The sequence below is a fragment of the Apiospora aurea genome (assembly GCF_038362705.1).
Source record: "Apiospora aurea strain CBS 24483 chromosome Unknown utg000001l_segment0_segment0, whole genome shotgun sequence".
Classification (NCBI taxonomy): Eukaryota; Fungi; Ascomycota; class Sordariomycetes; order Amphisphaeriales; family Apiosporaceae; genus Apiospora; species Apiospora aurea.
Genome location: NW_027117388.1, coordinates 2,963,841 through 2,987,024, shown reverse-complemented (window position 1 = coordinate 2,987,024; position 23,184 = coordinate 2,963,841). Strand labels below are relative to the sequence as shown.

At 52.5% G+C, this 23,184-nt stretch overlaps 6 protein-coding genes across 6 annotated transcripts; 1 reads left to right on the top strand and 5 right to left on the bottom strand.

The window, feature by feature from the left end:
• Positions 1-118: 118 nt before the first annotated feature.
• On the bottom strand, positions 119-1,168 carry PG986_000938 (short chain dehydrogenase; the record flags this gene model as incomplete). The annotated part of the gene is made up of 2 exons (XM_066837160.1): positions 119-404; positions 480-1,168. 2 exons carry the CDS (start codon positions 1,166-1,168, stop codon positions 119-121), a joined length of 975 nt encoding a protein of 324 aa, XP_066706053.1.
• Positions 1,169-1,324: 156 nt separating this feature from the next.
• Positions 1,325-2,791, bottom strand: PG986_000937 (reverse transcriptase; the record flags this gene model as incomplete). Its single annotated transcript, XM_066837159.1, has 1 exon — positions 1,325-2,791. One exon carries the CDS (start codon positions 2,789-2,791, stop codon positions 1,325-1,327), a length of 1,467 nt encoding a protein of 488 aa, XP_066706052.1.
• A 1,568-nt stretch (positions 2,792-4,359) lies between these two features.
• PG986_000936 (uncharacterized protein) lies at positions 4,360-6,345 on the bottom strand (the record flags this gene model as incomplete). Its single annotated transcript, XM_066837158.1, has 2 exons — positions 4,360-5,935; positions 5,987-6,345. The coding sequence occupies 2 exons, from the start codon at positions 6,343-6,345 to the stop codon at positions 4,360-4,362; spliced, it is 1,935 nt and encodes a 644-aa protein (XP_066706051.1).
• A 7,807-nt stretch (positions 6,346-14,152) lies between these two features.
• PG986_000935 (Farnesyl pyrophosphate synthetase) lies at positions 14,153-15,351 on the bottom strand (the record flags this gene model as incomplete). Its single annotated transcript, XM_066837157.1, has 2 exons — positions 14,153-15,076; positions 15,223-15,351. 2 exons carry the CDS (start codon positions 15,349-15,351, stop codon positions 14,153-14,155), a joined length of 1,053 nt encoding a protein of 350 aa, XP_066706050.1.
• Positions 15,352-16,191: 840 nt separating this feature from the next.
• Positions 16,192-18,346, top strand: PG986_000934 (anaphase promoting complex subunit 8; the record flags this gene model as incomplete). The annotated part of the gene is made up of 4 exons (XM_066837156.1): positions 16,192-16,289; positions 16,351-16,890; positions 16,941-17,073; positions 17,135-18,346. 4 exons carry the CDS (start codon positions 16,192-16,194, stop codon positions 18,344-18,346), a joined length of 1,983 nt encoding a protein of 660 aa, XP_066706049.1.
• Positions 18,347-20,698: 2,352 nt separating this feature from the next.
• On the bottom strand, positions 20,699-21,424 carry PG986_000933 (uncharacterized protein; the record flags this gene model as incomplete). The annotated part of the gene is made up of 3 exons (XM_066837155.1): positions 20,699-20,995; positions 21,039-21,163; positions 21,226-21,424. The coding sequence occupies 3 exons, from the start codon at positions 21,422-21,424 to the stop codon at positions 20,699-20,701; spliced, it is 621 nt and encodes a 206-aa protein (XP_066706048.1).
• Between the last annotated feature and the right edge of the window lie 1,760 nt (positions 21,425-23,184).

The following is a 23,184-nucleotide window of genomic DNA, read 5'->3' as shown; positions in this document are numbered from 1 at the left end:
GCCAATTGGTTTGAAGAACGACCAAGCATCACTCCATATGCAAAATGAGGCTTTCGGTGCGATCTCGCCAGCCTTGATTCCACAGCCGGCTTCACTTCTGCCTCCTTTCCTCGTCTCTTTATGCGACGGCGACCTTCTCAATCATCCTCTCCGCCGCCCAGCCAGGCAACCATCCCAACGAGGTTGCCTGGAGGGCATGGGGGAGATAGCCGACCACGTTTGACCGGCCGCAGCCGACTCTCGACAGCGCCGCCCTCGCCATCGTCTTGGCGTCGGGCATGACGAGCGAGGCGGCCGCCGAAGTATGCGACACATCCGTCACGGATCCTACCCGAACGCCCAGGATTTCCACGTCGTGTCGCCCGATGCGCATCTCGCGCGCCACAATGGTTGTGAGGCTCATTCTGAGCAAGTGCATGATTAGTAAAGTCCTTCTGTGGGTTTGCTTGAAATATCCATGAGTAGAGTATGCAGCTTACAGCGATGTCTTGCTTGACGCATACGGCGCGAGGTATGGAATCCCAAGGTCAGATAGAGAACCGATATTCATGACCAAAGCGGGACTGTTCTTCTTCAGAAGCGGAATCAATCGACTCATCATCTGCATCGGGAAGGACAGATTCAAACAGACAGTTGATGTGATCTGCTGCTCCGGCGTGCACTCTAGAGCCTCGAATGCGGGGCTTCGAGGAACACCGCCGGCATTGTTGATGAGCACCGTCAGGTTGAGGTCCTCGAGCGAGGAGAGGATGGTGTCGAAGTCGACGTACTTCTCGTCCCTCGTGGTCGCATCCTTCTGGTTGCAATTCCCGCAGGCGACACGCTCGGCGTCGGCGATGAGTATGCGGAACTCTCGTGCTGGGAACGACTTCCGCAGGCCTTCGACAACTGTGGCACACTTCTCTCTGTTCCTTCCATGAACAACAACATTGAACCCCCTCTCGGCCAGCTCGTGTGCGAAATTCTTGCCTATCCCACTGGTGCCTCCGGTAACCAATGCCCACGCAGGTTTGGTTTCTGTGTTGTGTAGATAGCGGTGCAACTTGGACGGTTTTAGATACAAGGCAGCAAAATCGACTGCATTGTACAGATAGTAGCTCGTCACCAAGATGCCAACCATTTTCAGCGCCGCGTGAAAACACGGGACAAGACTGCTGAAGAGATCCATGATGAAGCGGTTCCTCGACAGATATCGTTAACATTGGTTTTTGAGGGGAGAAATACTGTTCATTGTCTGAATTCACTACCACTTCTAACGGCTTGTGCCCACACATACATGTGCCTAACGAGGCATGACGCAACCTTGGCGGGGTATAATGAAGTCTCATTCACACATCTCATCGCTTCCCTCTACCATTGCTGATTTAAGTTCGGAAGAAGCAAAAGGCAATGCCATCTCATCCAGAATATTGTCGATTCTTTTCCAGCCTGCGAAGTCGAAACTACCATCGTCTGGGACACTGTCCGATTCATTCCGTGTACGGTTGAACAATTTGTCGAAGTTGTCCCAGTCACTTGATTCATACGAGCCATCAGGAGAACAGCCCCCTACTATTGGGATGTTCTTCCCGGGACTTATCAGAAAGGCCTCGAAAGGCTCAGTAGGATCCCTGGGACGAGGAGAGTCGACGTAAAGGCATTTCCTAGCCGCTTTTGCTATCCGGTCCGCACGCATGTTTCCTTCCAAGCCCACGTGTCCGGGGACCCAGCAAAGTCGGACCAGCACGCCCATGCTGACAAGACTCTCCAAGGCCTTTTGGATGATTTGCCAGATTGTGGCCGTTATTTCATCCTTTGTGCTGCTCCCCTCGATGCAACGCTGAATCGAAGCCAACCCTTCGACCCAGTCGGTGAGTATGTATACTGTCGGCAACATCTCTTCACCCCCAGAAGCAACTCGCTTCTGCTGGAAAGGGTCTGGCGCGTCAGATACTGGGACATGAACGTAGAGCTGGGTCTCCACACATGCAATTCGGAGGGCCATTGCAACGGCAAACAACTCGGTGTGATGTGTTTTGCATGCTCCGAAGAGTCCGTAGGCGCAATCAACCCAAGGCTGGTGGCTTTCATGAAGTCGTTTGAAAGTAACGGCTGATGAGAATGTGGCGTGATATTCGGAGCCGGAGCCGTCGGTCCAGAAAACGAGCCTCGGTCGTTTCTGGATGCTCTCGGCATTCATGAGCCTACTGGATCTCTGTACAGCCTCCCATTCATCCCGATGCTCAAAGGTCGGGGATGTGGTCTCGTCGCTATCGCTGTCGGGGTCTGTGAGCAGAGCTTCGGCTTGTGCCTGTATGGCCCGCACCACTCTCACACTTTTCTTGACTCTTTTCTTCGAGGTGGGCTTTTCCACGCGGAACCCTTTCGGTTTCAGAAGGCCGGGTGTATTTGATTTGAGGGCCACTGGCGGAGGCGGTACCAGTGAAGAAGGCACTGGCGTAGCAGTCTCTGGTGTGGCAATATTCGTTGTCGGAGTCGCAGGTGTAGGTAGTCGCAAAAAGCGCTTCAAGCGCTTTGGTAGCTTAACCAACGCATTCACGTCGGACTCGATCTCGTTGATGAGATTCCCATACATCTCTTCTATAGATGCAGTGAGGATCACTCGTGGTGCTTGGTGATCTGCTGCCTCTTGAGAGACCAATCCAGAAGTCAAACTCGATCTCTTGTCATTTTCCAAAAAGAGATCGGATATCTCTTCCTGATTATCGTTGTTTGTCTTGGCTGTGTCAGACTGCCCTTCGCTACCGGAGGCATCATGATTGGGAAGCCGCATCTCTTGAGGGATATCCATCATGGCAGAGCATGTAACAAAATTGTTTCCATGCAGCTGCTGTGGTGGTGCAGCGTGGTGCAGCAAGCCGAACCAACCGACTACTATGGTGTTGATGTTATCTACAGGTGATGGTCAGGTGAGGTGCAAAATATGGTACTGAACTGATTTCGCGCCTTCTCCGTTGGTGTACCAGAACCTGTTTCATACAACAAGGTTTTGGCATAACCAAGTACTTCTTCTCCCCATGAGTTCGGCGGATTGCCCAAAGTCTTCCTGTGCCATGATCCCTATGAGGTACCTGCCTAAGTGTTGATATCAGATGCTTCGATGCTCCCCTGAGTCTGGACACTTTCCCTGTTGTTTACCGTTTATACGAAGGAGGATGCGTGGTATATTGTATGTATTGAAGATACCACTATTGACACCTATACAATGTCCAAAGTAGCCACCGGGGTCCATTGGCAATGTCCAGGACGACAACTCACATTTACCCATTGACGGAGTCGTACCATTATTCACAAGCTCACGCGGTACCTACCTCCAGTTGCTAGCGGCACCAGCATTTTAGCAGCCACCATATATCATGCATCACTCCTCAATACATACAGTAAAAGAAAGAGAGAAAAAGAGAAGAAAAAGAAGAGAAACACTCGACTCTCTCACTAGTCACATGGTCAAATGATAGGAGCGATCATCACAACAGGATCTTCAATGACATTTATGGTTGGCATATGCTCGTTAAGAAGATGAAGGAGAAGAAGACAAGGGAAGCTAGTAATGTCTATCTATTGCTCGTGTTCAACAAATCCCTGGGCTGTCCCCGACTACGAGTAGATATGAACGATGTATCGGGGGAAAAGAACAAGGACCCCAACCCGATAACCACAAGGCAAACGATTCCGCTAAAGGAGAAATAGACTCAGGGTATCAATCATCAAACATCGGGGAGAAACCGACTGGTCAAAACCCTTCAGGCCCTGTGTATGACCAGCCAAGCCAAGCCACTCATCAGGCATCGCATATATACCCCATGCCAGCCTGTCCGAATAGCCATGCAATGGGTATAAATCAAAAGACCACCAATTATGTCCCACCGTCTTGGAATACCCTCATCTTAGAATGAATGGGTATCTGGGTCGTTCGTCAATCATCAATAAGGAAATTCGTGCGACGATAAGGCAATACCGTCGATCAGGACATCTAAGGCGCTGGAATATCGGACCATCCGCCGCGGCCGACTTGGTGGCATGGCATCATCAAAGCTGTGCGGCGGAACCAGATTCGTATGCAGGTATGAGGTGAGAGGATCTGAACCAAAGCAGCGAACGTAGTTGATTCGTATACCCGACATCAAGGAGAAATAAAAACGCCGGAACACCGTGGCAAATACTCGCAGCCAAGCCATCCTGGAATGCAGATAGGGGCGTCATAATAAGGAGCAATAGTCGTCGTAAGTCGGGAAACGTTCGTAAGACATGTCGTGAAATGCAAAACCGTAAGTATAAAGAAAGGTGGAAAGGATTGCCGGTACAATCCAAGAGTAGAGTTGTTGTGTAAGAGTTTGGGGCAAAGACGTCGAGAGTCTTTTAGTAGGCAGCTGTGGCATTGGTTTCACTGGTAGCAACCGCCACAAGTGCTTGGAGGCGGAGCATGTTGTCCTTGTCGGTAGAGCCGTTGGCCGGGGCTGGCTGCTGAGGCATCGTGGGCTGCCTGGCTGGAAACCCTGCGAAGTGGCTGATGTTTGGATGAACCATGCGCCCAACACGTTCGACTCGGGCAATTTTCTCCGGGGGCCCTTCATTGTGGATGACTGGACCATTATACCAGCCATGGCGCTTCCCCTCCCTGGAATGAGTAAAGGATGGTGCCGACATGGTGTGTTGGTGAAAGGCTCTGTTGCCACTACTAGGACCAGGCTGTCCATTCTCGATGATCACGTTATCATTGAACCTCACTGTAGGTGGGTTCAATCTGACTCTGTCGGCTTCGGCCTCGACAGCTTGATGTACTTCTTGAGCCCAAGTCCCAGCACCATCACGTGGCGGCGTTGTGTTAGAAGCGATATCAAGCCGCGTAAGACCTCGGTGGAGCCCCATGTCCCAGTTAGCCGTACCCCGCCTGCTTTCAGACGTATTCTCTGCAGACGGAAGGAGCGCCGGTGGGTGTGAAGACTCGGAATCAATCATCATTGGAGAAGGGTTCCGTCTCAGGGGAGATGTCGGTCGGTGTGGAAGAGGATCAAAAGACTCTATGCCGGGCAAGCGGATTGCGGAATTCTGCGGTGCAGGATGGTTGGCAACCGTTACCGGTCCGGTGACAGGACTTTGGAATTGAGAAGGTGTGATGACTTGGCTGAGGCGGCTGCTCGTATTGGCGGCGTTGAAGTTGCTGGAGTCGGGGTGCCAAGTCCGACGACGCCAAGCTTCATCGGCGGCATTAGACACAGAATCCCGCCGAGAAAACACAGACGACGTCGGTGAGCCTAACGTGCTGGCGACGGGAGAGAAAGCACATTGGTTGGTAGCGCTGATCGGCGAATGGCTGAACAAGGGTCGCCCGATGCTCGCACCGTGAGGCGACTGGAAAGGATTGCCGCCGGATGGGACACTGAGCCGTCGTCCAGGGGTTCGCGAGCCAGTGTACATACTCTGAGATCGAGAGTGAGACGAAGTCGGCGAGGCAATCCCGGACCACCTCGGGCTGCTCTGACCTGTCGAAAAGGTCGCCGAAGTAGGTGTGCTGAAATCACTAGGAGACACGGCTCGATAAGAATATTGACTGTCACCGCCGGTACTGTGATACGACTCGAGTGATAATCGGGACCGCGGGTCAGCCATCACCAGGGGTGGCGGTCGTCGTCGAGCATCCTCACGGCTGCTGAGATTAGAACCTATGGAGCCGATGCTCGATGTAGACAGCGATTTTGAATGGCCACGGTTTGGGCCACCGGCCATGCTCCCTGCCGTAGAGGCACGGGCTCTGCCTGGCTGACGGACCCGGTCCGTCCGGATCTGCCGTTGGAACCTGGTGCCTGTCGCCGCCAAGGAATCGATGGGTATGTCCTCGTTTACGTGAACCGTCTGGGCATGCTGGCGCAGGTTATCCAAACGCGAGAAGCGCCTCGAGCAGTGGCATTGAAAAGGGCGTTCGCCCGTATGTTTTCTGACAGCAAGTCAGTGCATTGCGGGCAGAGGATGGTAGCAGCGTACTTACCGAATATGTCTTGCCAAGTGTTCACTCCTTGTGAAACTAAGGTTGCAAGGCGGATAGTCGGTGCAGTAGAACCTCTGCGACTTCTTCTTTTTGTTCGATTTTGTCCCATCGGCGTTAATGCTGTCGTCATCGGATCCAGCCCCGTCGTCGCCGTGACCCTCTCCGTCCGAGTCGTCCATGCCAACATCTTCTGAATCGCCTCGCGATTTCCTGGAGTGTTGCGAGTTCTCGCGTTGCGGTACCTTCTTCTCATCGATGCTCTCGGGAATCTGGACGGCTTGGGGGAACGGCGATGTCGGCAAAGGACGTTGGCTGAACGTCGCCTTGGTCGGGGTGGGAGTCGTAGGGGAGGTCGCCATTGTGCTGTCCTCCCGTTTCACTTCGATGTTGACCGGCCTGAATGTTGCCGCCATCACTTGCGGCCGATATAATGAAAACGGTTACAGGGTTTGGGCGGTTAGGTGTGTATGGCTAGTGTCGTCGTGAGTCGGTAGCTTTAGGTCCAAGACGTTGGTCGTCAAAGGCCACACAGTGGGGATCGGAGGGGTGATATGATGAAATGCGACACAGCCTGAGTAGAGGCGGAGTTGAGAAGGGAAGGCGGAGAATGGAGGGGGAAGGGGGATGATGGAAGAAATAGTCGAATAAGCCGTTTCAAGTCATCCGATAGTCTTCTATTTCCACCGAAGGGCCTTAACAATTGGAGGGGATGGCTGTGATAATTGACAGGCGCAGTTTCTGGTTCTTTTCCGGGCCTTTTGGTGGGGGAAAGGAACGGGCGCGCGGGCTGAGCTGAGTGACGAAGTATCTCTACTACTGGGCGGGCACCAAGACACTAGGACTAGGTACTGGCGACCGGGAGAGGCAGGGCCAGGGAGGAGGTGAGGAAAACCGTCCAGGTAAGCGGCTTTGCGCGACGTTCGAAATGGATAGAGTTAAATGGTGTCGAAGGAACATGGAAGAAGAAGAAAAAAGACTGTGGTCAGCTCAATAATGCCTTGATATTATTTAGACCTTAGAGCCTACACACGGGATCTCATCGCAGAGTAAACGATGAGAAGCGAGCGCTGGTTCGTCAAGCGGTAGGAAAAGCTCGGTCCTTCGAGAGACTAAAGAACCAACCACCGGAGGGGCAGGATCCAGAAATGGACGGGGGAGCTCGGGCGATCACGATAAATCAATTCTGCCGAGGGCCATGCGTGGTTGCTGCGGGACAACGGCTTTACAATGTGGATGGTGTGTCCTCAGGCCTAGCCGATGGTATTGTGATTTGAATGCTCGAATGGAGATTCTTGAAACCAAGACTCCAGGCAGGGCTGGTGGGATGAAAATCGAAATTGGGACTGTAAACCGAATCGACGAGTGTGGCGAAGGGTGAGGAAGAGAGAAGGGAGAGAGAAGAGGAGTTTGGTCCAGGAGAGGCCGGGGGGGCGGAGGCGATGAGCGCGATTGAAGCAGGAGAGGAATGGGTCAATGATGATGACTTACTACCTTCCCCCATTCGAACCGACCTGACTCTCTGCCCCCTTCTGATGGAACAAAGTCCGAGTACTCCCACAGGATACCCGCGACAGGGGCATTACCACTTACCGCGCCGCTTGGCTGGAAGGATGGGCGAGGTAGGTAGGGATGGAGGGTGTCGCTGTTATTGGGTGGTGTGTCAAGTCATTGACAAGGCCCTATTGCAGCAACGATACGAATTGTGTGTGCCTGGTTTCGCAACTACGTCCTCAATCAATATGATGAAAGCGAGCCTCCCATGCTCGTCCTGTAGGTACATGCGATCCCGCCCGCGCCTCTCCATCTAATCACTCCAGTGCTATTCTCGAATATCCAATACCTACAGGCATACACACGGAGGTGCCCACTAACCTACAGCTTTGCGCATCCGCTAAACGTTGATACTCCTGGGCAGCCAGGTACAGACTCCTCTTTTGCACAATAGAAAAACAGGACGGATTGTTTGTTCCTGAGCACATGCACGCATGTATGTCTCTCGAGGTTGGATGCAAAAGAACGCTACCCAAGCTAAGTATCCACGATATACTTTCACACTAACAACAAGCATTGGTAACCTGACCAATGCCACAACTCTGGTTTGGAAGAAAGCAACCTTGGTTTTCTTTTCTTTCCCTCCTTTTTTTCTTTCTTCTTTCCCCTCCCTCCTTCCCTCTTTTTCTTTTCAAGAGAGGGCTGGCCAAAGTCAAAAAGGCATCGACCCACCAGAAAGGCTCCTGTCAGGTTGAGAGGCTAAGCGCTATTCTCGCGAGTAATCAACAGTCGTAACGTTCTCACGCTGGTGGTGCCGCCGGGACAGACTTAAGCAGCCATGACGGCGTCTGTGTCGTTATCTTGCGTGGCTGGCAGGAGAGAAAGTGGGCATGCCCACCATCTCTCACATGGAGGGGTAGGGGCAGACAGATGACAAAAAAAAAAAGAGAGAGCGAGGCATCGAAAAAAAAAATTGAAAAATAACACAGCATTCACATACTGGTACATAAAGAGGCTGGCTATCGGTGCTAGAAGGGCGCTAATATCGAACATGTCGCCCTTACGGCAGGTGCTAGACAGGGGTCATCTTTCTATAAAAAGGTGCGATTGGCGAGCGTCAAGTCGAGACAGGACGCCCTGGCGGGGCCCGCGATTTTGCCCTGTTTGCTAAACCAGGCTTTGAGCCTTTGATGGGCATGGGGCACTCCCCACCACTCTTTAGTACAGGCCTAGTCGCAGGCATTTGCCTACTACCCAAAATGCGGTGGCCTGGTCAATAGGCTGACAGCTCTATTACTAGCAACAAGTGCAGGTTTTTGTAGGCAGCCCGTCATGTGGAACTGGAGGGGCACTTGGGGCATCTCATTTCTACATCATCATCGAGGTTAACCTCTGGGCTTGTCGTGATATCTACAGTGTACGGCGGTTGTTCATTGCCGGTCGAAGAAGAAAAAACGTAAGATGGGTGTACCACCTCTTACGAGCGGCAGAGAGAGGTGGTAGGTACATAGGTAGTCCGCCATGTTCGGTGGGAACACAACTTCTTCTTAAGCTTATGTTTCTGTGCGCCACCCCCCTCCCCCCTTGGCCTGGGAGTTGGGAAGAAGAGGGATGCCTTGTAAGACACGAGAAGGATACGTATGTTGGACGTACTTATTCTAGAACACACCGAATTGCCAGACACGTGGCCCGGCTCTCTTTCGTATAAGGGGATCATATAATCAATACGCCCATCATACGTGCCGCCTACTCTATCTGATTCGAGTATGTATAGGTATTCTGTACGTAGGTGACATGGATATCGGAGGCTCCGCTGCGCTGCGAATGCACGGTCAACGGTGTTCCGGTCTGGGCTCTACATAACGCCATCTCAGTGCTTTTCCCCGAGTGCTGGAAGTCTAATGAAACGCATGTGTAGCCGTGGGCAAGCTCTGTAGATCTAAGGTTAGGTGACTGACTGTGTCCTGATCTCCTCTGCGGTGGCCTTTTTATGTGGGCGTGCGAGGGGTTGGGGTTGGGGAGGCGCGTGGTGGAGCCCCAGGAGACCATGATCTGCGAAGCTTGGCGTCTCTGACGCAAAGCCAGGCTAGGCCGCCATCTATCGTCTCTGCACCTCGTCCCAGGGATCATCATGGCTTGCTACTATCTGCGCGACGCGGGGTTACAGCGACAGTTACCGGAACAGGCAAGTCTCTCGAAAGGCGGCGCATACGACCCTGTTTGCCTGTGCATACATAACCGCCGTACGCTTATCATGCTTTGCGCATCTTCATCCTTCGATGAGAATAGTCTGATCGCAGCTGAAGGATCATGTCGTCCGGGAACACCAAAGATATCTGCTGCGACGTGCAGGAGGGAGAGAAAAGAAAGAAAGACTGTGTGTTGGTGATCCACATGCATACCCAGGTCTCCTGCAGGTGCAGAAGAGAAACATCTTGGTAAGATTCGACGGCTAAAACCACACGCTACCCCAACGACATGGTCACCTGCATTTCTCCCTGGGTCCCCTGGAATCGCCGCATCCTGCATTTCCGCCTAAGGCGTCGACCTGCATTAACATGTTTGCGGTAGCGTCCTTCAGCTGACAAGGGCGGTGAGTAGGTTGGGAAGCAGGGCACTCTTTCTTGTACTACTACATGTACTTTGCCCTTTTCCCATCCGCATCCGCATGAGCCCGGATACAGTCGACGTCCATACAAACGGCCCGCTGTCGGGTACGAGTCGCGCGCGAAACAACTTTGATATTGTGTTGTGCTTATCTAGGGCCTTAGCGCACGAACAGGCAGGGAAGAGACGTTTCGCTTCCTACTTAATCTACGGGGTCCTCCCCCAAGCGTGTACTTTCTTCATCGTGTCACGATACACACGTTGCCTACGTCTCATTGCCTACATGTAATTCTTACATATATTATATGAAGCTGCACATGCCCTTCTTGGGCAATGGTTGTGTCATGAATCCAGCTTGACTGGAGGTTGTCGTAGAATGATCATATGCTTTGTCCCAATCGTGAGCAATATCGGCCTGAGCACATTATCTGAGAGATGGGGACTGAACAGATGCGAAGAGTCAGTCAGCTTGTCCTTGCTTGGTTTTTGTTGTTCTAGAGTTCTGTGCGGGCAATATCATGTCGGTTCGCCATGATGTCGCGGGTTTATCCCCACGGTCCAGGCGGTGATGTTCACATATCAATGTTTCTATTCATGAGAGGAAATACGGTCATCACAAGACCTACTCATGCCTGCTTGAGTCGGTGTGTCGTTAACCAACCAGCATTACTACACCGTTCATGTAGTACTTTTAAGCGATTCACTCTCCAACCCCGCCGCTCCCTGCCGACTGATCTTTGCTCAGTAAGGGGCTATGTGAGTACATAAGGTATTATAGCCTTTGGAATATGTTATCACCAGGGGCCGCCTTTGGCGTTGGGTCAGGTACTATATGGTGGCCTCGGCCACTTATTAGACCTCGCTGCTTTCTTCTTGTAATCAGGTCTCGGAAGTAAGAGCCAATCCGATGCGTCCAACTTGCATGTTTCACCAACCACGCCAGATCCTCCTCCTGTCTTGCCACCACTACGACGAGTACACCAATGCCTAGTGTGTGTGCTTTGTCTGACCGGATTGCCCGTTACATGTATTTGCCATATATCGCATCCAGACTCGGGACCGAAGCAGGTGAGCAGGTCGTTGTGTGGACTCTGCTGCCATCAATAAGGAGTGTCGGAAGTGGCCGCTGTGCCTACGCAACGCCGACGCCATGTAGGTATTCACACGCAATTGAAATGGCGCTCGGCCGAGTCTATAGAACTCGTGGACTCTCCGAGATGACCACCATCTTCGTCTTCTCGCGCATAGGCAGGTCCGATTTAGCTGATATGTCAGACCGTTAGGATAAAATTGCCGACCATCCTCTTTCTCTTATTCCTTTTCTGGCGACCTGCCCGCAACTGACTTCAGAGCCAATCAATCCCGTTGCAACTGAATGCAAGGCACCGCGCCACGCCTCGAAGCCTGTCACCCCCGCTTATCGCCGGACCCTTCTTCGGCTCCTGAAGCTAAGAAGCAAGGGCTAACGGTTGTCTGCAGTTCATTTGCAAGGGGGAGGGGATAAGCCTACTGTTCCGTACCTACTTATCTACGGCTGCTCTGGGCAGCTTGCGTGGATGTGGTTCACATGCCGGAACTGTTACCTACAGCTCACGGCAAGGGGGGCTTTTTACTGGTGTAAGACACTAGTCAGCCTTGGAGCGACGGCGACACATATTCCAGCGCACCGAGGCTGTAGATGTGTAGCTTGCAACGTTCTTTGGGCTGACCGCCCTTTTGCGATGACTCAAGGAAGGTAATCCTGAACATCCCGAGATCTCACATAGCCTTCCATGCCACCCTGAGTCGATGGCCCTGGACCAGCCATTTTGCGACTTGTTGGCCTGCCCTGTCTACGGTCCTGCGAGCGATCTTGTCGAATACCGCCCGCAAAGTCGGTTGTGCGGACGAGCCGGAAGGCCCACCTCTAACCTAGCCCCTGCTGTGATACGCCGCTATGCATGTGCAGGTAGTGTCACGCGCATACCGACCAATACGAGCTTACTGGCCCACCCGGTTGCACCCTCGTTACCGGGATCCCGGCGCCTCCCCTAAGGGCATGACGCCGTCATCGGCTACCGGTTTCTCTGGTTGGTATATAAAATCACCTGAAGCGCCTCACAACCAGGCCCATCTAAAAGATATCACTTGTTCCAGCTGCGGGATGAGTTATGAAACCGCTGGTATCACTAGAAAAGAGAACCAAAAAATTAACTACCGATATTAGTGTCCGTAGGTAGGTTCAATAGAGAAGGCTATTGGTGGAGGTTGATCGGCTCTGCGCACGTCGTTCACCAGAACCCTGTTTGCAGAGTATCGACCTACAACAGTATCATTTGTAGAGTGTCACTTCTCATCAACTAGAGCCGTGCACAGGTGAGAATGTTGCATGCACTGGAAGTAATCATCATCCCCTATCTCTTCGAATAGCATTTGCCCTTGCAGCCCTAGAATTTCAAGGGTACTACGACGGCAATACTTGTGTAGACCAATCGGTTCAGCTCCAGGGCCAATTTGGGCACTGCTTTGAAATCACTGACTGCAATGAACACAATCCCGCGATCTTGGCATGGAAGCCTCGAAGTCGGACGCATCTTGATCAAGACCTGAACTGTAGCGAACGTTGGTAGATATCAAGCAGTGTCTAGCGGCCGGTTCTGTGAGCATAGATGGACTAAGGCGCTCCCTCGCATCTGATGGCTAAAGCGTGGAGTGGTGCATGCCCAGCTCTGATCATATTTTGCCTCTTTGTTGCCTAAGTACTTCAGAGATTTGAGGGAACCGAGTTCGACCTCCGAGATCGAGTCACCGATTGGAACCCGAAGCAACGAACTGCTGACGAGTGCGTAGTCAGATCCTTCTCGCTTGACACTTGAGCTGTAAGTGTGGCAAGCAGATTGGCACTCCTTGCCACTAGCTTAGGGGAGATCAAGAGAATATCCAAAGTACTTACACTGGAACCCCTTTCTCGGGGACTTCCGAATATCATAGAATCCCGGGATGCAAATCAAGAGTTGCCGACAGTCTCATATCCTGCTCTGGTCTTTCCAGGTCCTTAAGGAAACGAATACAAGGGCGGATCAAGTCGAGTCACCTCCATGTTTGTATCAATAGAGACCATGCGGTTACGGTCCGCGCGTGTTGCCCTTCCATTCACGGCCAACTTCAAATACCTTGACAAAATGCGAAACAGGCGACCATCATTAATCTCGCTAGGAATTACTGTTGGAGACGTTCTCCCCATATGTGGTCCAGGCGAAGTTCTAGAGTGCAATGCATAGTCTCATTGCTTTCGAGCGAATTCTTGCATCCCCTAGCAAAGCCAGACGCTCGCAGGTTCACCTGTATTCCTTTCTAATCAACGTTCAAGCATCCTTTCTTTAAGCGTATGGAGTTAGTGTGGAAGCCCGGAAAACGATTGGTAGAGCATATGAATGCAATGAGAAGTAACCGATGAAGAAGTGGGAAAGCGAGCCCACGGAGATCCACGGGTGTCACGAGAAAGCCCGTTATACATCATATCCCTAATAATTGGAATCTCTTCACTGAGCCCACATTCGTTTGATGATTTTGGTGAGTTTTCCGGAGCTCAGGGGGAATATCTATGGCACCAAGTATGCATGGAGCGAAGCGATTCAATTTCCTCGGGGGTAGATGAGTTGTGCTGCGAATAGGGAGCTTCCCAATCCCAGTGACTCAAGTTCAAGGGTAGAAAGAGCAGCGATTGATGTCTCTTGGGTGGTAAATGGGCGTCTACCTGTACGGCTTGTTGAGAATGAGGTTGGCTACTTGACGGTCCAAGGCCAAGGTGGTATTTTTCGTGGTTTTATAGGGGTGGCCTAGGGGTTAAGGGGCTTTGCACAGCTGGTGACGATATAATTCTTAAAGGCATTTGAGAGCTGGGCACCTTCCTGACGCAAGAAACCGGGCGTAGCCTGAACTCTCAGGTTCTATTCACGGATTAGTTTGCCATTTTCCCTTGTGGTTATATTCCACCGAGCTGGCCGGGTATATCTATATCTATACTGGATCGATCAACCATCCAACCACTCTACATGCGGAACGATTATCAATCCTTCTCGCATGTCTTTACTTGGAGCGCTTGTAGATCTTGGCCAGGAAGGCCTCGAAGATGGCGGAACTGACGCCTTCGCTGGTGTCGATGTCGGCAATCATCTGGCGAATCTCGCCCACACGCTTCTCCTCATACTCTTGGTAGTGCTCCTTCAACTTCATGTCATCGAAGAGCTTCTTAACGACAGCCTCATCGTCCTTGTTCTTGCGGCCATAATGCTTCTCCAGGATCTGTCGCTGCTCGGGGGTCGCCTTGTTAAGAGCCTGGTTCACAATCCAGGAGCACTTGTTATCCATGATATCAGTGCCGTGCTTGCCGATCTGCTCGTAGGTTCCGAAGCAGTCCAGGAAGTCGTCCTGGACCTGAAAGTATTCGCCCATTGGAATCAAGATGTCGTGTGCTTGCTTCAAGTTCTTGGGCGTGGCAATGTTCAGGTAGTGCAGCGCAATGGCAATGGGAAGGTAGAAGCTGTAGTAGGCCGTCTTGTAAATGACAATGTAGCTGTACTTCTCCATGCTGAAGTTGTCGAGGTTGACATTGTCCTCAGGGGCAGTGAGGAGATCACACAGCTGGCCCAGCTCAGTCTGGAAAGTGACTTCATGGAACAGCTCGACAAGGTCGATGTAAGCAGGGTGGGTCTTGAAGTGCTGCTTCAGGAGAAGATAGATGGCAGACTCGAGCAGGAAAGCATCGTTGATGGCGATCATTCCCACGCCGGGTTGACGGTACCAGCATGGCTGGTCACGGCGGGTGATGCTGCCATCCATGATGTCGTCGGAGACGAGGAAGAAGGCTTGGAGCAACTCGATCATCCAGCCCAGAGTGGCCGACATGAAGTACTGCTCTTCATCCAGCTCCTTGCCGAGAAGCAGTGACACGGTGTCGGGAACGGACATGCCACGGTTGCATTTTCCGCCCATAGTGTTCACCTCGAGGACCTGCATGCATATTAGACAGAGTATGGGGTTGAAGCGAAGGCGATGAAGGACATGGACACATGGCCAAGTGGAGTTGGCGAGAATGAGGGGTTTCACCGAATCGCGAGACGAGAGATTCGGCGACTGGAGGTTGTCTTCTTTCCTACCTTCTTGAACCAGTCGAGCTGCTCCTTGGGCAGGTTGTACTTCTGAGCATTCTCGAGAAGCTGTGCGACGAGCTTGTCCTTGAAGACATTCTCGAACTTGGTGTACTCAGGGGTCTTTGCCTTGGCCATTGTCGCTAGTCTTTCTTCGGAGAGATCTTGAATATCCGCTGCCACAAAAGGGGGGGAGAAAAGAGAAGAACAGGCTACTGGCCACAGGTCAACAAAAAATTGAGGTTGGTAGGAGGGGTCGAAAGGTCCGCCGGTGATGCTGACAGTGACACGAAGTTTGTCCGTACGAGAGAGAACTCCTTTTGTCGAGGAAGCGATCCGTTGGCCGTGTAATTAAATCTATCCATCCCACCCGTCCGTCCCCCCACCATCGCTCTTGTCGCCAACCAGCTTTAACACCAATGCAGCTAGCGGACGGCTCGAAAAAGTGCCAGTGAGACATCCCTCAGGCCTGGCTAGCCACTGATAGTCCAAGTGATCCCCTTCAGACCCTTCTCCGCCTTATCGATTATGCACGAGATGAGACCGATAAGCCCTGTTCGGAGGGCGGTGAGGAGCTGGGCCTTTGTAATCCCCATCGAAACCCGTCTGATCACTCGAGGTCCAATGTTTACAGTACTTGGTGCTGTGGTGGGGTCCTGGAATGCCCCGGGCTAGCAGTTGTCATTATTCATGTACCTCATCCGGTTTTATGTATTCAGGAACGAACCTTGAAAGCTAGATCGCAAACTACTGCGCCCAATTGGACGCAATCACTAATACGACACGCGCCCCAAGGCCCCAAGGACTTCGCTAGCCACTCGAGCTCGTCGTCGCCAAAGAGAGCCAAACCGCCTCGCCGCAAGCTTCCAACAGGGCCGCCCGACTACGTCTACAACAAAACAAACAAAGCAACACGCGAGCAACCTGCGCGCCGTGCAAGAAAGCGGCCGACCCCATGCTGTCGGGGCCCCGCTCATCATGGCCCTGAACGAGCGCGAGACGATCCAACTGCGAAGCGCCCTCCAAGAGGCAGTGGTCAAATGCTCCGAGAGATGCTTGTACCAATCCTCCAAGTGGTGAGGATGTCCTCCTCGCGTACTCCGCTTCGTTGACATACCAACAATTCGTCATCAACAGGGCCGCCGAGTTATTGAACGCCATCCCCGAACCCCAGGCTGGCTTCGACGACCCCAACAATGGAGCCTGCCCGGCCGTAGTCCTGAGCCAGAACACGGAACCCGATGAGGCCGTCTTGGAGGCACGGGAGATCAACAAGTACCTCCTGGCCAAATCGCTTTTCGACTGTCGCGAGTTCGACCGTTGCGCGGCCGTTTTCCTACCCGACTCGATGATAGCTAGCATTGTTGCCACGAAGGAGGCTTCGACGCCCAAGGGAAAAGGCAAAGGAAAGGCTCCGGCGTCAAGCGCAAGGTCACCCAGCGCACCGACATTACCGCAGATCAGCCAGCGAAGTTTGTTCCTCGCCTTATACGCCAAGTTCTTATCCGGGGAGAAGAGAAAAGAGGAAGATTCGGAGATGGTCATGGGTCCCCAAGATCTCGGCGCGTGCGTCAACAAGCAGTTGCTGCCGATCAGCCGGTATCTGGAGGCCTGGTTTGATGCACGCAAGACCGAAGATGGCGAAGACACGGATAGTCAAGGATGGCTAGAGTATCTGTAAGGCTTGCGGTCGTGTCATGCTATCGACAAATGCTGACTGGATATAGATATGGCATGGTGCTTGCGAGGCAAAAGAACGAGGAGCTCGCCATGTATTGGTTGGGGAGGAGCGTACATCTGTTTCCAATGAACTGGGGTTGCTGGCTCGAGATGACGTCCTTGGTATCTCGCGTCGAAGATGTAAGTCGGCTCAGTATCCCAGTATCCCAGCATGTAGAGGCCCCTGCTGACTGAAGCGTAGCTCAACCGCTTGATGCCCCGACTACCACAGAACATTGTGTCTTTCATGTTCCATATTCACACATCCCTGGAGCTTTACCAACATGACAACAATCTCGCCAACTCGTTGGATGCCCTTCTAGGCATATTCCCTACTTCGTCGTTCCTACTTACCTGCGACGCCCTCCTGTCATACCACGCCAAGGATCTTGTTGCAGCCGAACAGCATTTCAGCCGATTGTTGTCGCTGCATCCTCATCGCCTCGATTCCTTGGACCATTACTCTAACATCCTATACGTGATGAATTCGAGACCCAAACTCGCGTTCCTCGCACATTTATGTTCAGGCATCGACAAATTCCGCCCCGAGTCATGTGTAGTTATTGGAAACTATTACTCGCTGCTTTCCTTGCACGAGAAGGCTGTGCAGTACTTCCGCCGAGCGCTGACCCTTGATCGATCCTGTCTTTCGGCTTGGACTCTTATGGGCCACGAATACGTGGAGTTGAAGAATACACATGCGGCCATTGAATCGTACAGGCGTGCTGTTGATGTAAACAGACGCGACTACCGCGCTTGGTACGGCCTCGGGCAGACGTACGAGGTCCTTGAGATGCATGCGTATGCTTTGTGGTACTACAAAAAGGCGGCCGGGCTGCGGCCATGGGACGGAAAGATGTGGATGGCGGTGGGTTCCTGTCTACAACGTATGGGCAGGAATTTGGATGGCATCAAGGCACTTAAACGTGCATTGCTCGCCGAAAGCTATTACGATACGGGAAGCAGCTTTGGCAGCACCGGAAGTGGACCGATGAGCTTACGTGGCGCCCATATGGACCCCGAAATCCTCTTGCAGGTCGCGATCATGTACGAAAGCCTGGATCAAGACGACGATGCCAAGGCATACATGGAAATGTGCGTTGCGCAAGAGGAGGGCGCTTCAGGGGATAATGTGGGAGAGAGTATCGTGATTCATAACGATGATGGTTCTGACGACGACGGCGATGGTAGAGAAGGGGGTGGGAATGGCAGGGAGGGCACTGGTGTTACCGCTGCCACGTCCAAGGCGCGCATGTGGCTCGCCAGGCACGCGATGCGCATCGAGGACTACACTACCGCGAACCGTTTGGCGAATGAACTGTGTCAGGATGGGGTGGAAGTTGAGGAGGCGAAGGCCTTAATTCGAGAAGTCAGATCCCGAATGGATGCCACTGGGCCCGACGAAGAGTCTTGACCAGGCAGCATTTCGCGAGGCGAAGAAGAAAGACAAAAGAGTTCCATCAACACGTGGCGACATGAGAGATGACCATAACGATATCATGAGGTTTTAATAGCAAGGCATCTGCTATATTGCCAGGCTGTCGACAAGGACCCTTACGTGACCAAGCAACGGACTGTCTGGCTGTTCTACCAACGAACTTGGTGTAGTCAGACTGGTGATCCATGTCAGCAAAACAAAGATCATGAGACAACAAATTTTTAACTCGGGATCTTCGCAGTTTCCAGTCTGTCGATGTGATTGCTTATGTTTCTGGGGCGGCATCAGCCAACCTAGCAACAGATTGGCAAAACACCTGCTAATACCACCGAGAATATATTAATTGCTCATGGGTATAATTCAGCTGTTGCTCGGGTAGGATTGACTGTTCTTATCTCTGCTGCTACGTAGGCTGTGGACTTACCCAGCTACGTGTGCGTGACCTTTCGTACCTGGCAGCGTGCCTTGTCGCTGGCCGACTCACGATTCCTAATCAGGCAGAGTAGCTAGCGCAGGTTCCGAGGAAGCAGTAAGGGGCAGCATATAACCTACATACATGCAAAAGAAATCATGGGCTTGGGGCCAGACTCGTGTGCCAGCCTGCCTCCCTACCTTCCTCCTTACCTTGGGTAGCATTCCAGAGTAAGAGAGTTACACCAGCCCGTGAGGGGGTTGAAATTGTTCTTACCGGCCACGCCTTACACCTGCAAACGAGAAAACCGAATGACTTACGTGAGAAACGGCGATGATCTCCTACATCTTGTCGGCATATGTTATGCCGTGGGTTTAGCTGCTCAATTCGGTATAACATGGTGTGTACAACAAAAGAGCGGCGCACTCTTGCTTCTGATGGAACATTGAATAGCATCACTGCTTCAGCTTACAAGCCATCAGTTACAAAACGAAAATTGGTGGCTGGTTTCTTGGGTTGAGGCCTGTTGTGCTCTTGGCCCTTTTGTGACCTGGTAACAACTGACAAATTGGTCCATCCCGATGGTCTTACCCATTCGATGAAACCCCAACCTAAACCCCTGGTCAAATGGTGTGATGACGAGAGATTCTTCGTATTGAGGCCTTTTCTGATTATTCTTGCCAATTGGCGACAGAGAGGGGCCATATATTGATTCTCTGCATCTCCCCCAATATGACGAGCCAACCCCTGCCACCTCTTGTCCAGGGTCTTTTTTGGCCCTCTCCCTGCCTGCCTCGGATATCTATCCCTTTGTTGGGTGTGCCCCGCACCATATGCCCAAATTCCCTACTTCGAGTTTTTCTTATGCTCCCAAGCGTTTTCTCCTTCCGGTGAAAAGGGTGTGAGAATACGAGCTTTTATCCTATAGCAGACATCCGTAAAGGGGAAACTGTTGTAAAGTACTTATAGTTCGAAAGCTTATTTGCTGGGCCAAGGGGAAGAGACAAACTGCTGATAAGAAGGGTGGGTTGCTGTTACATTCCTCCCCCAATCCCACGCGCCCAGCTGTTCCTCCGCATGGTAAGCTTCGAGTGGTTGGATGCGACGGTCGTTGGCAGCTTGGAGCGGGGATAGAGAAGGGCAGGTTACGAATGAGTTGTCAGTGCTTCCCATATTGGACGAGCGAGGATGATCTCTACATCTTCATGTTGGGAATGGGCTGCGAAGACCGGTCGGCGCAGATACACCGCCAGACAGCGGGCAAGGAGGGATATACCTACATTGCGTCCCAATATATACTTGTTGACTCAATTTTACAAGGGGTCCCGGCCCCTTTGGTCCAGCCCGCATATGCCCAGCTGCCCAGGATTTACATCACACACGTATATGGTAATGGTCGTACGCGAGACGAGTGTTGGCAAACATGGGTATTTGGCCGAAAGGGATCATAGCGAGCAGAGAGAGACGAGAGAAAGAGAGCAGGTCCTGGACAGGCGAATGTAAACAAGGGACAAGGCGATTCGGATGATTAGGTAGTCTATTAGGTGTATGTATTATTTTGGACGCTCATTTCTGTGTGAGCTATGCAAATTTCAAGAGAGCGTAATTGGGTATCCCGAATTAATTGTGTCTTTCCCCTTCCAGCCGAACAACTCCTATGCACCAAATGCCAAAGATTCTCTCGCCAAAACTGCTGTCATCGGTGTATCATCCCAAGAGGATATCATGACCGGATATCATCGTAACACCGTAAAGTACCAAGCTCCAAGTTGCAAATGCCTTGGTTGAAAGAGGGTATAGAAAAGTCTCCGCAAAATGCGTCAAATCCAAACATCGTATCTCCCGCCACATGTCGAACCCCCCAAAGGGGTGTTCATTTTCCCGTTCTTCCTCAGAAACACGCGTTCACTGTCTCTCTACAGAGCTATCGCCAGGCCGGCAACGGCAATGAGAGCGCCCACGGTGCCGGCCTTAGCAGCGCCAGCAGTAGGGATCGGGACGGAGCCGGTGGTGGTCGGTGCAATGGGCGTGTTGGTGGGAGCACCGGGAACGCCAGGAGCGCCGGGCGCGGTGGGCTTGCCAGGGATGCCGGAGGTGCCGGGCAGGTAGGTGACGGGAGGAGGCGTGGAGGTGATGGTGGTGTAGTATCCGGTGGAGGCCGGAGGCGGGGGGAGGAGGAACCACGGTGGCCGGGGGAGGAGGAACCTCGGTGCCTGGGGGAGGGGGAGGGACTGCGGTGGCCGGGGGAGGAATCACAATGCTGCTGTTGCCGTAGGTAGGCACAGGAGGCTTACCCGTACCGATGGGGTACGAGGTAGGCGGGCAGTACGACGTAGTCGTCACTGGCGGGGGCTGGCTCACACTGATGGTGCAGGGGCAGTCTGGGGGCAAGATAGTTAGTTATCTGAATCGATCAACCCGACGGCAACGTGGGACGACTTACTGGTGATGGTCAGGGTGGTGGGAGAGGTGACCGTGTAAGTCACGTTCTTGTAGGCGAACGTGGTAGGCTCCGGGCAGTAGGTGACGTAGTCGGTGGTAACGAGAGTAGTGTAGGCTGTGCCTTCAGCACCGCCAGTAGTACCCCAGGCATTGGCGGCTGCGAGGAGCCCGGCCATAGGAGCAATTTGCATCGTCTTCATCTTGACTAGTGAGGTTTTGCCGTGGTTTGGCTAATAGCGAGAGTAGTGGTCCGATGCCCTCCTTATGTCTTCGCGGTTGCTTGTGTATGTATAAAGCGAGTAGCGATTGTGATGTCAGTCGAAATCCGACAAGACTAACAGAGTGTTCACAGTGAGGGTGGCTGGTATTAATAGATAGGTGGATGAGAGGTAGAGAGCATCAGAAGAGAGTGACGCAACAGAGGCCATCCTGTGGTATTTAAGCACCACAGGTCGGGCGGAGAGCCCTCCTGCTTTTCTTTGCCCCCCGCAACGCAACCTTACATGTCAAGTGTGCTTGCTTGCTGACTAGCAGCCCATCGCAGCCCGCCGGCTGGCCCTCGAAGTAACGATACGGCTAAAGGGAGGCTGGCTCGGAAGATGGAGGGAGGGGGGCGCTGCTATGCGATCTACGTGGGCGTTGCCATGTCTACTCTTCCCAGACGGGATCTGCCATTGCCCAGTCAGGAAAGTCAGTGGAGTATAAGCTGTCAAGCTACTGCTATCAGGTTACATCTTCGGCAAGTCCGCCCACACCTTTTCAGCCCAACGCCCCATGGTTCGCACGATTGTGTGGTGCGTTACCTCGTAACAACCACCGATCGATCGAGACCACTCGCCATCAGCGGGGTAGCTTCGTGACAACAGACCGTATAATCCGCCCTCTGCTATCTATAGCATGGGCAAGAGAGGGAGAGAGGGAGCAACACGATGCTTTACCAAGATGGCCTACGGGCACATCGTAAGGAGGACGGGGTGGCAGTAAGTGATCGCGCAACGTTGCTGGAATCAGCATAGGAGGCCATTTTGGCCGACGCCGGTGATCGTACGTGTATGTAGAAGCTTCCACACACAGTCACAGGCCGCACTGCAAATACGAGGTGACGGGGATGCAGATTCCTTTCTGACTGTGTGTGTGTGTGTGTGTGTGTGTGTCGTGTGGATGGATGTGCTTAGCGAACGAATCATATACAAGTTGGTGATAGAGCGCACTAATCTGGCTTGGTGAGCTATCATTTGACTCAGGGGTGTGATTGGCCGGATATATTGAATCGAACACGATTTGGGCAAAAGAGGAGGTTGGCAGGTAGCTGCATTTGCCCGATTCTCACCAACTGTGGATGGGAAATACTACAATTGTATTGTATTGTATTGTATTGTCGTGTCGTGTCGACACCCGAGGCACGCTATCTACCAACATCTCTCTCTCGTGTTACGAATGCCCATACGTAGTAGGTAGGTAACGTCCAAGTCACGATCCCGCTCACCAAATGTCCACCTAATGGCCCGGATGTTTTGCATCATGTGCGGGTTTTTTCTCGAAGGCAAAAGAGGAGTGAGTTCTATTTTGGGATGCCCTATAATGCAAAGGGAAACGAAACTGAACGATCTTGGTTCGTAAGAGCTGAGAAGGTCGCAATCGCCGCGAGGCGCTTGACTCATAGCTGACTGCGAAAAAAAAAAAAAAAAAAGCCCTGTAGTTGTCTTACTTAGCCGCAGCCCCAGCCACCATTAGCGCGCCACACAGCAGAAGGACGGAAAGCAGGCTGGCAGGAGCCCTCCAAAGGATTCGGCAGTGAGCCGCGGGCGCCGAGGAAATGAAGAGAGAACGAGAGTGAGAGTGAGCAACAGGCTGGTGTGCGATCGGATCAGACAGCATGACAATTGTGTGCTTCTCACCACTTAGCCATCTGTGCTATGTGTGACCAAAAAGACGTGCAGAGGTCGATATCCAATCCACG